The sequence below is a fragment of the Mobula birostris genome, chromosome 1 (assembly GCF_030028105.1).
Source record: "Mobula birostris isolate sMobBir1 chromosome 1, sMobBir1.hap1, whole genome shotgun sequence".
NCBI lineage: Eukaryota > Metazoa > Chordata > Chondrichthyes > Myliobatiformes > Myliobatidae > Mobula > Mobula birostris.
Genome location: NC_092370.1, coordinates 68,013,176 through 68,028,610, shown reverse-complemented (window position 1 = coordinate 68,028,610; position 15,435 = coordinate 68,013,176). Strand labels below are relative to the sequence as shown.

The 15,435-nt window shown below is 40.9% G+C and overlaps 1 protein-coding gene across 1 annotated transcript in view; it reads left to right on the top strand.

Annotated features, from left to right (window-relative positions):
• The window catches only part of LOC140196833 (matrix metalloproteinase-16-like), a 217,899-nt gene that overhangs the window by 182,159 nt on the left and 20,305 nt on the right, over positions 1–15,435 (top strand). Inside the window, exons 7-8 of the mRNA XM_072256676.1 lie at positions 30–168; positions 10,605–10,755. Of these exons, the coding sequence (XP_072112777.1) occupies positions 30–168; positions 10,605–10,755 (290 nt within the window). The remainder of the gene's footprint in view (positions 1–29; positions 169–10,604; positions 10,756–15,435) is intronic.

Genomic DNA, 15,435 nt, shown 5'->3' with positions numbered 1-15,435 from the left:
GTATTTAACCAATAAACTTTCAATTGCAGGACCAATGGTTTTGGCGAGTTCGAAACAACAAAGTTTTGGATGGTTATCCCATGCAAATTGCCTATTTCTGGAGAGGTTTGCCCTCTAATATTGATGCGGTTTACGAACGGCCTGATGGAAAATTTGTGTTTTTCAAAGGTAATGTGTGAATTTTTGGTTTGAGTGCAAAAGCTATTTGCACTGTCTACAATCAAACAAAAATTTGTAAATGCCTGGAAGATCTTTGTGATGAGTATCTGCATATAGTTTTACGTTAATTACATTTTAATAGTGCCTTCAACAAAGTTATTTAACCATTATTCTAAATTATAATTCACACAGTGGAAATTTTGAATTAAATTTGGCTGTGTGCTGCAAAAGTTGGTTACTTATGGTTGTAAGATGAAATATATTAACAAATCAAATAATCTGAATTTGATTGTTTAGTTGTAGGTTTTAGAATCTAACAAATGTAGGTCAAAAATGCTGACAGAATATAGCATTAATGGTAATACTCTTGGCAGTGTGGAGGATCAGAGGGATCTTGGGGTCCGAGTCCATAGGACACTCAAAGCTGCTGCACAGGTTGACTCTGTGGTTAAGAAGGCATAGGGTGCATTGGCCTTCATCAACTGTAGGATTGGGTTTAAGAGCTGAGAGGTAATGTTACAGCTATATAGGATCCTGGTCAGACTCCACTTGGAGTATTGTGCTCAGTTCATGTTGCCTCACTACAGGAAGGATGTGGAAACCATAAAAAGGGTGCAGAGGAGATTTACAAGGATGTTGCCTGGATTGGCAAGCATGCCTCATGAGAATAGGTTGAGTGAACCCGGCCTTTTCTCTTTGGAGCGACGGAGGATGAGATGTGACCTGATAGAGGTGTACAAGATAATGAGAAGCATTGATCGTGTGGATACTCAGAAGCTTTACCCCAGGGCTGAAATGGCTAGCATGAAAGGACATAGTTTTAAGGTGCTTGGAAGTAGGTACAGAGGAGATGTCAGAGGTAAGTTTTTTACACATAGAGTGGTGAGTGCGTGGAATGGGCTGCTGGTGGCGGTAGTGAAGGCAGAAATGATAGGGTCTTTTAAGAGACTCCTGGATGGCTACATGGAGATTCGAAAAAAAGAGGGCTAGGGTAAAGCCTAGGTAGTTCTCAGGTAGGGACATGTTCAGCACAGCTTTGTGGGCCGAAGGGCCTGTATTGTGCTGTATGTTTTCTTTTTTTCTAACAAACTATTATTTATTTAATTTCTTAAATGTTGTCAGATGCAAATTTTATTTCTCACAATGAAGTCACTCAATCCTCCATAGCTTTGCTCACTCTTAGTCACAGCAACTCACTAATTCCACCCCTGTCTCACAATACTCCAAGCAAGACTCCACCAGAAACTTTCTAAGTGTCAACATTACATTCTTGGTTTTATATTCTAGTCCTCTTGAAATGAACACTAACATAGCATTTGCCCTCCTCACCACAGGCTCAACCTGTAGATTAACCTTTTGGGAATCCTGCACAGGGAATCCTGCACAAGGACTCCCAAATCAATTTGCGTCTCACATTATTGTATTTTCTCTTCCTTTTGAAAATAGTCAACCTTTCATTTTTTCTACCAAAGTGCATGACCATACACTTCCTGACACTGTATTCCATCTGCCACTTCTTCCCCAATCTCCTAATCTATCTAGGTCCTTCTATAGCCTCTCTATTTCCTCAGAACTACCTACCTCTCCACTTACTTCGTATCATCGGCAAACTGCAACAAATTCATCAATTCCACCATCCAAATCATTGACATATAACGTAAAAAGAATTTCTCCCAACACAGACCCCTGTGGAACACCACTAGTCACTGGTGGCTAACTAGAAAAGGCTCCCTTTGTTCCCACTCTTTGCCTCCTGCCAATCAGCCACAGCTTTATCCATGCTAGAATCCTTCATGGAATACCATGGGCTTTTAGCTTGTTAAACAGCCTCATGTGTGGCACCTTGTCAAGGGCCTCCTGAAAATCCAAGTACACAATATCAGCCGATTCTCCTTTGTCTATCTTGCTTGTTTTTTTCTTCAAGTACTTCCAACAAATTAGTCAGGCAAGATTTTCCCTTAAAGAAACCATGCTGACTATGACCTATTTTATCATGTGCCTCCATGTACCCTGAAACCATACCCTAACAATTGACTCCACATCTTCCTAACCTGAGGTCATACTAACTGGCCTATAATTTCCTTTCTACTGCCTTTCTTGCTTCTTGAAGAGTGGAGTGACATTTGCAATGTTCCAGTCTTCCGGAACCATTCCAGAATCTAATGATTATTCAAAAAATCATTACTAATACCTCCACAATCTCTTTAGTCACTTTTTTCAGAAACCTGGTGCATACACCATCTGGTCAGCATGATATTTCTACCTTCAGACCTTTCAGTTTCCCAAGAACCTTCTCCCTGATGATGGTAACATCACACACTTCATGACCCCAGACACCTGGAACTTCCACGATACTACTAGTGTCCTCCACAGTGAAGATTGATGTAAAATACTTATTCAGTTCATCTGCCATTTCCTTTCCCCCATTGCTTCCTCTTCAGCATTGTTTTCCAGCGGTCCAATATCCAGTCTTGTTTTCCAGCGGTCCAATATCCAGTCTTGCCTCTCTTTTACAATTTACGTAACTAAAGAAACTTTGGTATCCTCCTTGATATTCATTGCTAGCTTACTTTCATATCCCATTTTTACCTTCTTAATAACTTTATTTGTTGCCTTCTGTTGGTATTTAAAAGCTTCTCAATCCTCTAACTTCCCGTTAATTTTTCCCTATTATATGCCCTCTCTTTGACTTTTATGTTGGCTTTGACTTCCCTTGTTAGCCATGGTTGTGTCATCATGCCTTTAGAAAACTTCTTCCTCATTGTAATGTAATCCTGTGCCTTCCAAATTGCTTACAGAAATTCCAGACTTTGCTGCTTAGCGATCATTCCTGCCAGTGCTTTTTTCCAATCAATTCTAACCAACTCCACTCTCATACCTCTAATTTCCTTTATTTCACTACAATACTGATACATCTGACTTTAACTTCTCCTCAAATTTCGGGGTGAATGCGATAATATTATAATCCCTTATCCCTAAGGGTTCCTTTACCTTAAGCTCTCTGAAGCAATTCTGGTTCATTGCAGAACATCCAATCCAGAATAGCTGATCTTATAGTTGGCTCAACCATGAGCTGCTCTCAAAAGCCATCTCATGTGCAGTCTAGAAATTACCCCTCTTACAATTCCACAGCAACCTGATTTGTCCATTATATCTGCATATTGAAATCTCCTATGACTATTGTAACATTGCCCTTTTGACATGCATTTTCTGTCTCCCATTGTAGCTTGTAAGCCACATCCTTACTACTGTTTGGGAGTCTGTATATAGTGCCCATCAGGATCTTTTTACCCTTGCAGTTCCTTAGCTCTATCCACAATGATTCAACACCTTCCGATCCTATGTCACCTCTTTCTAACAATTTAATTTCATTTTTACCAACAGAGTCATGGCACCTCCTCTGCCTTCCTGCCTATCTTTGGACATTAAGTTCCCAGTTGTAATCTTCTGGACCCCTGCACCAGTTCCTCTGCCACTCTTTCACCTGTCAAATCATTCTATTCTTACCCTCACTGGCATGTGGCACGGGCAGCAATCTAGAGATTACTATCCTGGAGGTCTTGTCACCTTTCTACCTACCTCCCTAAAATTTCTCTTCTGGACCTCCTTACGTTGTCTACCTATGTCATTGGTGCCAATATGTACCAAGACTTCTGGCTGCTCACCCACGCCCTTGAGGATACGATGGACACGATCCGAGACATCCCTGATCCTAGCACCAGGGAGACAACATACAATCTGGGTGTCTCTATTACACCCACAGAACCTCTCCTCTGTTCCTTTGACTAAAGAATCTTCTATCAAAACTGCACTCCTCTTCACCTCTCTGCTCTTCTGAGCCACAACACCAAACTCAGTGCCCGAGACCTAGTCCCCGGTAGGCACCCCCCTCAGTAGTATCAAAAGTTATATATTATTGAGGAGAACGGCCACAGGTGTACTCTGCATTGGCTGTGCATTTGCCCGCCTCCTGACAGTCACCCAGTTACCTGTCTCCTGCAACCTAGGGGTGACTACCTCCTTGTAGCTCCTGTCTATCACCTCATTCTCCCATTTGAGCTGAAGGTCACTGAGATGCAATTCCAGTTACTGAAGACATTCTCTCAAGAGTTGCAGTTCAGTACACCTGGTGCAGATTGGAGACTCAAGGCCTCCCAGACTTCCCACATCCCACACACAGTACAAAACACTGCCCCTGGGGCCATTCTCACTATACTATGCCCTAACAGATGAGGAATGAACAAATAAGACAGAGAGAGTAACTTACAAGATACTTTACCTCACCCAAACCTGATCTCACCTAACCCTGATGAGGCAAAGCCACTCTAAACAGTGACACACTCACCAAAATGGCCGCTCTGCCAGCGCCAGTGCTATTTTTATTGGCCCCTTTTGAATGAATCCCCCTTGTGGACTGGTCACTTCTCAAATCAGTGAATCTGCCATAAAACTCTGCCTTCAAAATCTTGATCCCCATCATGATTAAAAAGTAGCTCCTTTCACACACCCTTGGTGTGGATTGCCCAACTCCAAGTTCAGAGATAAGAAGGGATGAAAATAACAGTAGATTAGAGACAATGGATTTGTGGCGGCTGCAAGATGAAGAAGGATTAGAAACTGAGTAGAAGGAATGGTTTAATAAAAAGGGTTAAAGGGTTAACCATATCAAAGCGGTGGCCTTGAAGGAAAGGCAGCGACAGTTAGAAAAAGGGTGAGAAAGGCAAAAGATATGACCCTTAAAATTGATCTCTTGTCAGGGAGATCTGTCCTGGTTCTGAGATTTATTCTGTTAGTCAATGGAGTAAATTTGGGAAGTAGAGTGCAAGACACTGATGCTGATATGCGGTACATTTAACACTGTTAGCCGGAGATGTATTTCTAGACAAATGCAAGGTTAGAGTTGCAACACCAGTCACCAGTTGGAAATAAAACTAGGAGTAATCTGTTCTCTGTACTTTCTTAAGGATTTTTATCCAAACAACAGGATGAACGGTGACAAGTAACAGGGTCTTAATAACAGTGGAGTTATTGTAGGATAGATATAGGTTGATTTAACTTACACATTTTAAATATCATCTAAATAGACAATCAAGAAAATGTTTTAAAGAACTATGCAACAAAACAAATAATCTGCAGCATTTTACACTGTACATAAATAATTTTGCTTCTTGTTCACAACTCTTTATTCATAATTTACCTTTGAATACATGACTTGTTCGAACAGAATAACAAAGTCATGAGAATTTTCTAAACTCTGTAGACAGCAGGAAAAGATAGCATAAATAATCATAAGAAAAGGTTTGCAAACAACACACACAGAATGCTGGAGGAACTCAGCAGGCCAATCAGCATCTATGGAAAAGAGTACAGTCGACATTTCTGGTTGAGGCCCTTCAGCAGGCCTGCAGGAAAAAAAGATGAGGAGTCAGAATTAGAAGGTGGGGGGAAGGGGAGGGAGAAACACAAGCTGATAGGTGAAACCGGGAGGGAGAAAGGGGTGAAGTAAAGAGCTGGGAAGTTGATTGTTGAAAGGGTTACAGAGCTGGTGAAGGGGGAGTCTAACAGGAGAGGAGAGAAGTCCATGGAAGAAAGAGAAGGGGGAGGAACACCAGAGGGAGGTGTTGGACAGGCAAGGAAATGAGGTGAGAGAGGGAAAGAGGTGTGGGGAATGCTGAGGGGGGAGGGGTGGGTGGCATTACGGGAAGTTCAAGAAATCGATGTTCATGCCATCAGTTTGGAGGCTACCCAGATGGAATATAAGGAGTTGTTCCTCCAACCTGAGTGTGGCCTCATAGCGTCAGTAGAGGAGGCCATGGATAGACATGTCAGGATGGGAATGAGAAGTGGAATTAAAATAGGTGGCCACTGGGAGATCCCATGTTTTCTGGCAGACGGAACGTAGGTACTCGGTGAAGCAGTCTCCTAATCTATGTTGGGTCTCACCGATATACAGGAGGCCATACCGGGAGCACTGGACATAGTACATGACCCCAACAGACTCACAGGTGAAGTGTTGTCTCACCTGGAAGGACTGTTTGGGGCCCTAAATGGTAGTGAGGGAGGAGGTGTAGCACTTGTTTTGCTTGCAAGGATAAGTGCCAGGAGGGAGATCAGAGGGGAGGGCTGAATGGACAAGGGAGTCACGTGGGGAGCAATTCCTGCAGAAAGCAGAGTGGGGGTGAAGGAAAGATATGCATGATGGTAGGATCCAGTTAGAGAAGGCGGAAGTTACGGAGAATTGTGTACTGCTGTGGAGGCTGGTGGGGTGGTAGGTGAGGTCAAGAGGAACCCTATCCTTTATGGGGTGAGGGCAGATACACGCAAAATGGAAGAGATGCGGTTGAGGGCAGCATTGATGGTGGAGGAGGGGAAACCTCTTTCTTTGAAGAAGGCAGACATCTCCGTTCTGAAATTTCTTTAAATTTCTTTAAAATTCTTTAAATTTCTTTAAAAAGGCTTTCTCATTATACTGATTTCCTTTAAATTATCTGAGCTTTGGGTCCAATACTTCCCACCATGTTTATTCCTTTATTTTAAAGTAAAAAAGAAATCCAAATAAGAATCAGTTTGCAGATGACCCTGTGTTATTGTTCGGGTAACAGAAATTTGCCCTCAGAATTCACAAATCACCAGCCAAAACTTAAGATGTACGTAGACTAATAATTATTCTCACTGAATTAATGTGAAATAAGTAAATTAATAAATACAATTTTTCAGTAGGCATTTCTTGACTTTGTGTTGTGAAAAGTTGCAGTATGGACAATTTTCCAGGAATGCAAACCAACTTAATACACGACCGTCTGTATGTAACTTAGCAACAAAGGATATTAATGTCTCCTTAAATATTTATTTAGAAGCTCATTACTAAATGTTATTTAGTATTTTTGAAAGAATAATGATTCAAAGCAAGTTGCTACTCTAGCACTCATCCCTATTGTCATTAAAGATGTGAGAAGCTTGCAGTCTTTGCCAGCCCTAAACTCAGAGCCTGAGAAACATGTTACATAGAAACATAGAAAATAGTTGCAGGAGTAGGCCATTCGGCCCTTCGAGCCTGCACCGCCATTCAGTATGATCATGGCTGATCATCCAACTCAGAACCCTGTACCTGCCTTCTCTCCATAACCCCGATCCCTTTAGCCACAAGGGCTATATCTAACTCCCTCTTAAATATAGCCAATGAACTGGCCTCAACTGTTTCCTGTGGCAGAGAATTCCACAGATTCACCACTCTCTGTGTGAAGAAGTTTTTCCTAATCTCGGTCCTAAAAGGCTTCCCCTTTATCCTCAAACTGTGACCCCTCATTCTGGACTTCCTCAACATCGGGAACAATCTTCTTAGAAGATAACAGACTTAGAAGCCTATTATTTTCCTACAAATAGTTTTCCTGCACATCTAGTAAAATTTCAAAACAATAACCCATGGTAACTGATTAATATGTTATCAATGTAAAGATAAAACATTATAAGGTATGTTCCTTAAAGTATTATTTTGAATAATTTTGCTAAAAAACCAGGAAATATTACTGAATAAACCTAAAGCCACCAATTATTTCCACTGATAGGAATTTGCAATTATATTAATTATCTACTGTGAAATTTGCTGTTGAAGAGGCCTACCCTATCCAGACATTCCACCTCTCCCGGAAGTTCCGAGAGACTCCCGCATATTAATAGCGGCTCCCTGATGCCCGCAAATTATATACAATATCATGGAAATCAATCTTTTGAGAGTGTGAGCGAGGGAGAAAGAGAGAGCGCGTGTGTGAGTGCGAGAGAGAGCGCAAGAGAGAGCAAGTGAGCGCGAGAAAGAGCGAGAGAGAGAGAGAGACAGTGAGTGCAAGAGAGAGAGCGAGCGTGAGACAGAGAGAGCAAGAGCAAGAGAGAGCACCAGAGAGAGCAAGCGAGCACGAGAAAGAGAGAGCATGAGAGCGAGCACGCGAGAGAGAAAGTGAGAGCGCGAGAGAGAGAGAGAGCGTGAAAGAGAGAGAGTGCGAGAGAAAGCAAGAGAGAGTGAGTGAGCGTGAGAGAGAGAGAGAGAGCAACCACAAGTGAGAGAGCGAGCACGAGAGAGAGAGAGCACGAGAGACAGCATGAGAGAGAAAGAGAGAGCGCGAGAGGGAGAGTGAGAGAGAGAGCGAGCGAGAGAGTGAGAGTATGCCATGGCAGGGTGTTCCAAAAAAAGAAAATATAAAACATACTTCACCCCAGACTACACTAAAGTGTACCCCTGCCTAATAGGGGTCAGAAATAATGACAGTGTTGCTCACTGTGCTGTCTGCAACAGTGACTTTTCTATTGCCCGTGGTGGGTTAAGACTGTAAAAGACATGTTGAGGTGAGTTTAACAGGTGTCATTCGTTCATTAGCATAGCTAACGTTATTTAAACTAGCTGGCTAGCTGCTCAGGAGCTACTCTGTTGCAGACATCCCACCTCTCCTGGAAATTGATGGTGCTACCTCCCTGAAATGAGTCTTTGCAGGGTGGGATGTCTGCCTATCCCTCCCTCCCCCCACTGAAAACAAGTCTTCAGTGAAACTGAAATACTCAGAACACTCATCAGTCATCCAGTTTAATGACGATTAGGCTACTGATGGGTCTACTCCTCCACACAGCCCGTTTGTCAAAATGTCCATACATCAATAAAGATGTCCTGAAGTACAGCTTGTTACAAGTTGCAGTTTAGTTTATTATGATTTTTTTCTTGTCAGTTTAGTAAAATAGAAAACCACTTTAAACTATTAATCAGATATAGGAAAGATGCTTAGACTGCAGGATTGGGAACAAATTCAAACATATTGTGGTTTTCTAAAAGACAGCCAGTGCTTTCTAAATATAACAAGTCTGATGGAATGAGCATTAGAAAGATTAAGTAGAATGACAGGAAATTCCTTGCAGAACTGCTAACCATGAGCAGTCAAACATACACCTTCTGCTGATGTTGAGAAAAAAAACTGAACGGCTCAGCGACTTAAAAACCTTCATCCAGCTGCAGTTCCCACGGTCTAGCAAGGTCTTTTGAGTTATGGCTGTAGTCATGAGTCATTACAAGATTTAACCTGACAAAGAGCTGTGTTCGAGACTGCGTGGTCTGCAATAGTTTCCCCAACCTGATAATTATTTTAGCAATGAAAGATCAGAAAGAACTTCACCTGAAATGCTTTGGGGAATGGTGTAAAGCTTCTTTAAAGTACTGAATCAGAGTTTGCTACACTTCATTTGTGTTTAACTTGTAACCACAACTTCAGCCTTTCCCTAGAGTTATACCAATTTTGCAGCATTTTCATATTGCTATGACAAGAAATGGTTCTCGGCAATATTACTTTTTCTCTAACCCTAATCAATCTTTGTCTCTGTATACTTATACCCGCAGGATAATATTTTTAGTTCTGCACATTTGAATAGATTCACACCCTTCGCCCGAAACATCGACCAATCTTTTCCATGGATGCTGCCCGACCTGATGAGTTCCTCCAGTGTGTTGTCAGTGTTGCTTTGACCCCAGCATCTGCAGAGTATTTTGTGTTTACAAGACATTCCAGACACCCAACTCTTTTGTTAGCGTTGAGGAATAGCTCCCCAAATATACAACTAGCCTGAATATTCAGTGATAAAACAGATCTGTCCTGAGCTGTGCATTATATGGCATGGATATGCCTATAACAAAGTGTCAACAGAGGAGATGGCCACTTAATGCCTTCCCTAATGTAACCTTAAGTCTTCTCCTGCATAGTTTCAAAGTCCTATATCCATTGATAGGTTTCAATGACCCCAAAGTCTCAGTTAAAGTTAAATTGTGAACGGGTTTTATTTACTGATGACTGGTTCTTATTTTAATTAATAACCACTATCTATGATTTCATAGCTCCAGAATAATCCCTACCAGGGGATACTTTACAGAAACCAGTACTTGGGATGAGGGAAAAAACCAGACTACCCAAAAGAGAGCTGCAGAGCCAAAGAGAAAGCATGCAGACTTCAAGGTCAGGAGTGAACCTAGATCTCTGAAGCCATGAGACTGCAACGCAACTGCTGCTACACCACATTGCTCTGTTTCTCCAACAGACTGCCAAATGATTTGTGCAAAAGAGAAAACTTTGTTGAAGATATAGTTTCATTACCCATTTTCTGATCAAGATTCTCCTTCTGCCCATTATATTTCAGCTTTTTAGCAGCAAAAATGCAATTTACCTTATGTTAATTTAACTTTTTTCCAGCCTAAGGATGCTGAAGTATCTTGGGACAAAATTGTGCAGATTTAATTAACCAAAAATGATGAGCTTGTTCTCCTTGCAATTGTTAACAAAGATTCAGAAAGTATCGCAATGGAGGAAGTAAATCTATGCCTTTGAAGTTTCAAACAAATGAATGAGACTAATCTGAATTTATTCTTCAAATATCAACATGAAAAACTGACTCTTAATATCAGAATATTTACTCAACAGGTAGTAAGTATTGGGTCTTCAAAGAAGCTACACTGGAATTAGGTTATCCTCAGAATTTGGTGGAACTAGGAAGTGGTGTACCTTCCCAAGGCATTGACACAGCAGTGTGGTGGGAAGACGTTGGCAAAACCTACTTCTTCAAAGGAGACAGGTGAGTGTGGTTAATGTAAATTTGAGTTTTGTTTTGGATGGCTTGTGATGTATGTTACGTAGGTGAAGATGAAATTCTTGTTTACCAGAGAACTTTTTCATACAGAAAGATCATGCAAATATGATTATCATGTTTATACAATGGTGCACAAGCAACAGATCATTCTTTAGTTTCATTTACCTTATCATTCAATGCACATGCTGAGCTTTGCGTGAAGCTTAATCCTCTTGAAATTGTACGGAGCAATTGTCAGCAGATGCTTTAAATAATTTGTATACTTTTTTCATGATGTTTTCTCCTAAGGTGTTAAAGTGAGGTATGATGAGGGCTTCCATCAGTCAGAGCTGACCGTGGATATTTCGTCCTAGCTGTCTAGATACACAAGCCTGGGCAGTACACTATGGAGAGCAAGTTGTTGCCCATGTAGCAAGCTCCCCCTCTCCACGCATCTGATGAACCCAAAGGAACAACACAGACCGATGCAGTTTGGTAGCAGCAGTGTCACAGGAATTGCCAGTCAGCATTGAACTCATTCATTCTGTTGGGTTTCTTGCACTTACTCAGTATGCTCACAAGAAAACGAATCTCAGGTTTGAGTATGGTAAATCTTCGATAATAAATTTACTTTGAACTTTGAACTATTGGACAGTTCCTTGATCTCTCAATCTATCACATATGTAGGACTGCCTTAGGAACTCCAGCTCCAGATTTTTCCCTCAGGATTTACTACAGAAGCCTTCCCAATGAGTGGATATAGCCACAAGGTAGCAGAGGTTTGAGACTAGAGTTTTCTTTCTCCTAGATGAGCTGCCAACCACAGCTGACGAGCCCTATCTGCTCGAAGTGACTGGTTTTAAGGTACCAGTAACGCACGTTTGCCCCTTCTTCTGTCAATAGAAATGGTTCTGCCTTAGGTCCATCTCCTTAGGTGTTAAAGTAGACAAATTTAAAAGGTACTAGATAGATGTAATTAGTTTATTGGTCCTGGCTTTACAAAGTTAAAAAAAAATCGTTCATTCAACACAACTCTTGTTTATGTTGGAAATAGAGACCCAACTTCACATCACACTAATCGTTGTATAGCAATCTTTCTTCTCTAACATTTTGTCTTCTCAACTTGTCTCTAACATTTAATAATAAAAAAAATCTTCATATTACAATTAACAACCTACCACCTATAGTCACATCTTTACCAAAAAGCAAAAATGCTGCAGTTGCTGGAAATATAAAATGAAAACAGAAAATATTGTAAGTACTCAGCAGGTCATGGAGTATTTGTGGAGAGAAATTGGTAAATTGCTTCATTATGGCCATGTATACAGATGTGTATAGATGTATATATAGATACGGAAGCTTGTCTTGCATATTGTTCATAAAAATCAATTCAACAAGTAAAACAATAACTGTAAAAAGAAAGTGCATTACAGATAGACAATAACGTGTGAGTCATAATGCGATAGATTAAGGGATTAAGGAACTGTTCAATCATTCAAAGTAAATTTATTATCAAAGGTTTACCACATTCAAGCCTGAGATTCATTTTCTTGCGAGCATACTGAGTAACTGCAAGAAACACAATATTATAAATGAAAGACTGCACCCGACAGGATGGACAAACAACCACTGTGCAAGTACAAAAAAAAGTAATAAATAAGCAATAGATAACATGAAATGAAGAGTCCTTGAAAATAAGTCCATAGGTTGTGGGAACAGTTCAGTGACAGGGTGAGTGAAGTTGAGAGAAGTATCTCCTCCACTTCAAGAGCCTGATAGTTGTGGGTAGTAACTGTTCCTTAACCAGGTGGTGTTGGTCCTGATGTTCCTGTACCTTCTTCCTGATGGCAGCAGTGAGAAAAGAGCATGGCCTAGATGCTGCTTTCCTGTGACAGCACTCTGTGTAAATGTGCTCAGTGGTGGGAAGGGCTTTGCCTGTGAAGGTCTGGGCAAAATCCATTACTTTTTGTAGGCCGTTGCATTCAAGGGCATTGTGTTTCCTTACCAGGTCAATCAATAAAATCTCCACCATATATCTATTGAAGTTTGTCAAAGTTTTTGATGTCATGCCAAATCTTCACAAGTTCTTAGGAAATGGACGCGCTGCTGTGCTTTCTTCATAATTGCACTAACATGCTAGGCCCAGGACAGATTCTCTGAAATGATAACACTGAGAAATTTAAAGTAGCTAACCCTCTCTACCTCTGATCCCCCGATGAGGACTGGCACATGGACCTCTGGTTTAATCCTTCTGGTTAATAATCAGCTCCTTGGTCCTTCTAACATATAATGAGAGGTCGTTGTGGTGGACTACTTAACCAGATTTTCAATCTCCCTCCTAACTGCTGATTTGTCCCCACCTTTGATTCAGCCAATGACAGTGGTATTGCATGCAAACTTAAATATGGCATTTGAGCTGTACTTAGCCTCACAGTCGTAAGTATAAAGCGAGGCGAGCAGAGGGCAATGCACCCAACATTGTGGTACACCTGTGCTGATGGAGATTGTGGAGATGATGTTGTTGCCAATTTGAACTGAGTGGGGTTAACAAGAGAGGAACTTGAGGATGCACTTTCACAAGGAGGTGCTGAGACCAAGGCTTTGAAGCTTATTGATTAGTTTTGAAGAGATAATAGTAATTGTAGCTGATAATGAACATCCTGATGTTTTTGGTTTTGCTGTCCAGATATTTCAGGGTTGAGTGAAATGTCCATGAAATGGCATCTGCTGTTGACTCATAATAATAGTCACATAGTTTCATAAACAGTTGTTCTTCAGCCTGATAATATGGGTTTTCCAGCTTTTATATCTTCTGGACAATGGGAGGGAGAAGAAGATTGAATGTCTAGGGTGGATGGGGACTTTGATTATGTTGGCTGCTTTATTGAGGGAACAAGAAGTGTAAAGAGAGTTAACAGGAGATGTGCTGAAGTGTGTTTGCAATTCTCTGTGGTGCCGTCACACTAGTTGCAACACTAAGCCGTGATGCATCCAGATAGGGTGCTTTCTATCAATAAAGTTGCTGTGCGCTAAAGAGAACATGCTAACTTTTATCCTCTCTTGAGAAACCAGAGGCACTAGTGAGTCTTCTTGGCCATGGGATCAACATGGTTAGACTAGGATGGTGCATTAATGTAAACGGGAGCATACTGTATGTACCACCTTCTTCCTGAAGTCAATTCGCTCTTATTTGAGGTACTGTTCACACCAGTGTTATCATCTGCAAACTTGTAGATGGAACTAGAGCAGAATCTGGCAACAGAGGCATGAGTGAACGTGCAGTAGAGGAGGGAGCTGAGAATGCAACCTCATGGGGCACCAGTGTTGAGGATAATCATGGCGGAGGCCTTGCTGCCTATCCTTACTGATTGCTGTCTGTTCATCAGGAAATCAAGGATACAGTTGCAAAGGGAAATGTCGAGTGCCAGGTCCAGTTTAGAAATGAGTTTACTTGGAATTATACCATTGAGAGCTGAGGCTGTAGTCAATAAAAAAAATAGGTGAAGGTTGGTGTCTTTACTGTCCAGATACTCCATATATGAGTGAAGATGAGGGAGATGGTATCTGCTGTTGAACTGTTTCAGTGGTAAGCAAAGTACAATGGCTTATGGTTGTCTGGGAGGCCGGAGTCAATGTGTGCCTCTCGAAGCACTTCATGTCAGAGCCACATGGAGCAACGGAGTTGAAGTTTTGGATCAATTATCTTTCATCAGAATTCAGAAAAATTAGAGATCCAAGATGTTTCTAACTGAGGAGAAGTGAGGAAAAAGGAGAGATTAACAAGAATATGAGTGACAGGGTGAAAACCAAGAGGGAGTAAATAACATAAATGGTGTTGGTGCTGACTGAGAGTTAAAGAAAATGCTGAAGGCTTGTTAAATTATAGTTGATTTTTTTTGGATGAGGTATACTGTAAATAGAGAGGGGTGAACAAAGAAAGATGCAACTGTGAAGTACAAACACTAGAGTTTGTTGTAAATCTGAACTCAAAACAGAAAATACCCAGAAGATCGGTCAGCATTTGTGCAGAAAGAAAAACCTTAGGCTTCATAGCCAGTATTGTAATAACATGTCTGGTAATTGTGTATCACATAACTCTACTATTGATCTAAAATTGCCCAAAATTATCAAGGTAGAAGAGCACATGATGAATAGTCAATCTGACGATAACAAAACGTAACCTTTATTAGCTAACAAATTCACATAGTCTTTCAAGTAGATATATTTGGATCTGGAACATTGTTGCTGTTGTTTTGAGGTCAAGTTGTCAGAGAACACAGAACACTGGTCAGTACAACAACCCAAAATCATCAGAACCTCTCCTGTGGACATTCCTGCCCTCTTTAAACTGCATTATAGTTTAAACTAACAGGTATCTGTGGCTGGACTGGGGGTGTTGCTAAGAGGTTATGAGTTGCTATGGACATATTGGAGCTTCTCCTCAAATCCTCTCATTCACCTTTATTTAACATTTGGTTCATGACTGCCCACAAAACAAAATAATAAACAATGGAACTACAACAAATCTCACACACAGTTGATGTGTTTTTCCAGAACTTTTTAAGACATTCATAAAACATAAATAATGAAAAATTGGAGGGAAATGGCACCAATGGTTAGGAATTTTGCACTGCTAGTGATAAGGATATCCAATCACAAACTGAAGGTTTAAAGTTAAGAAGCAGT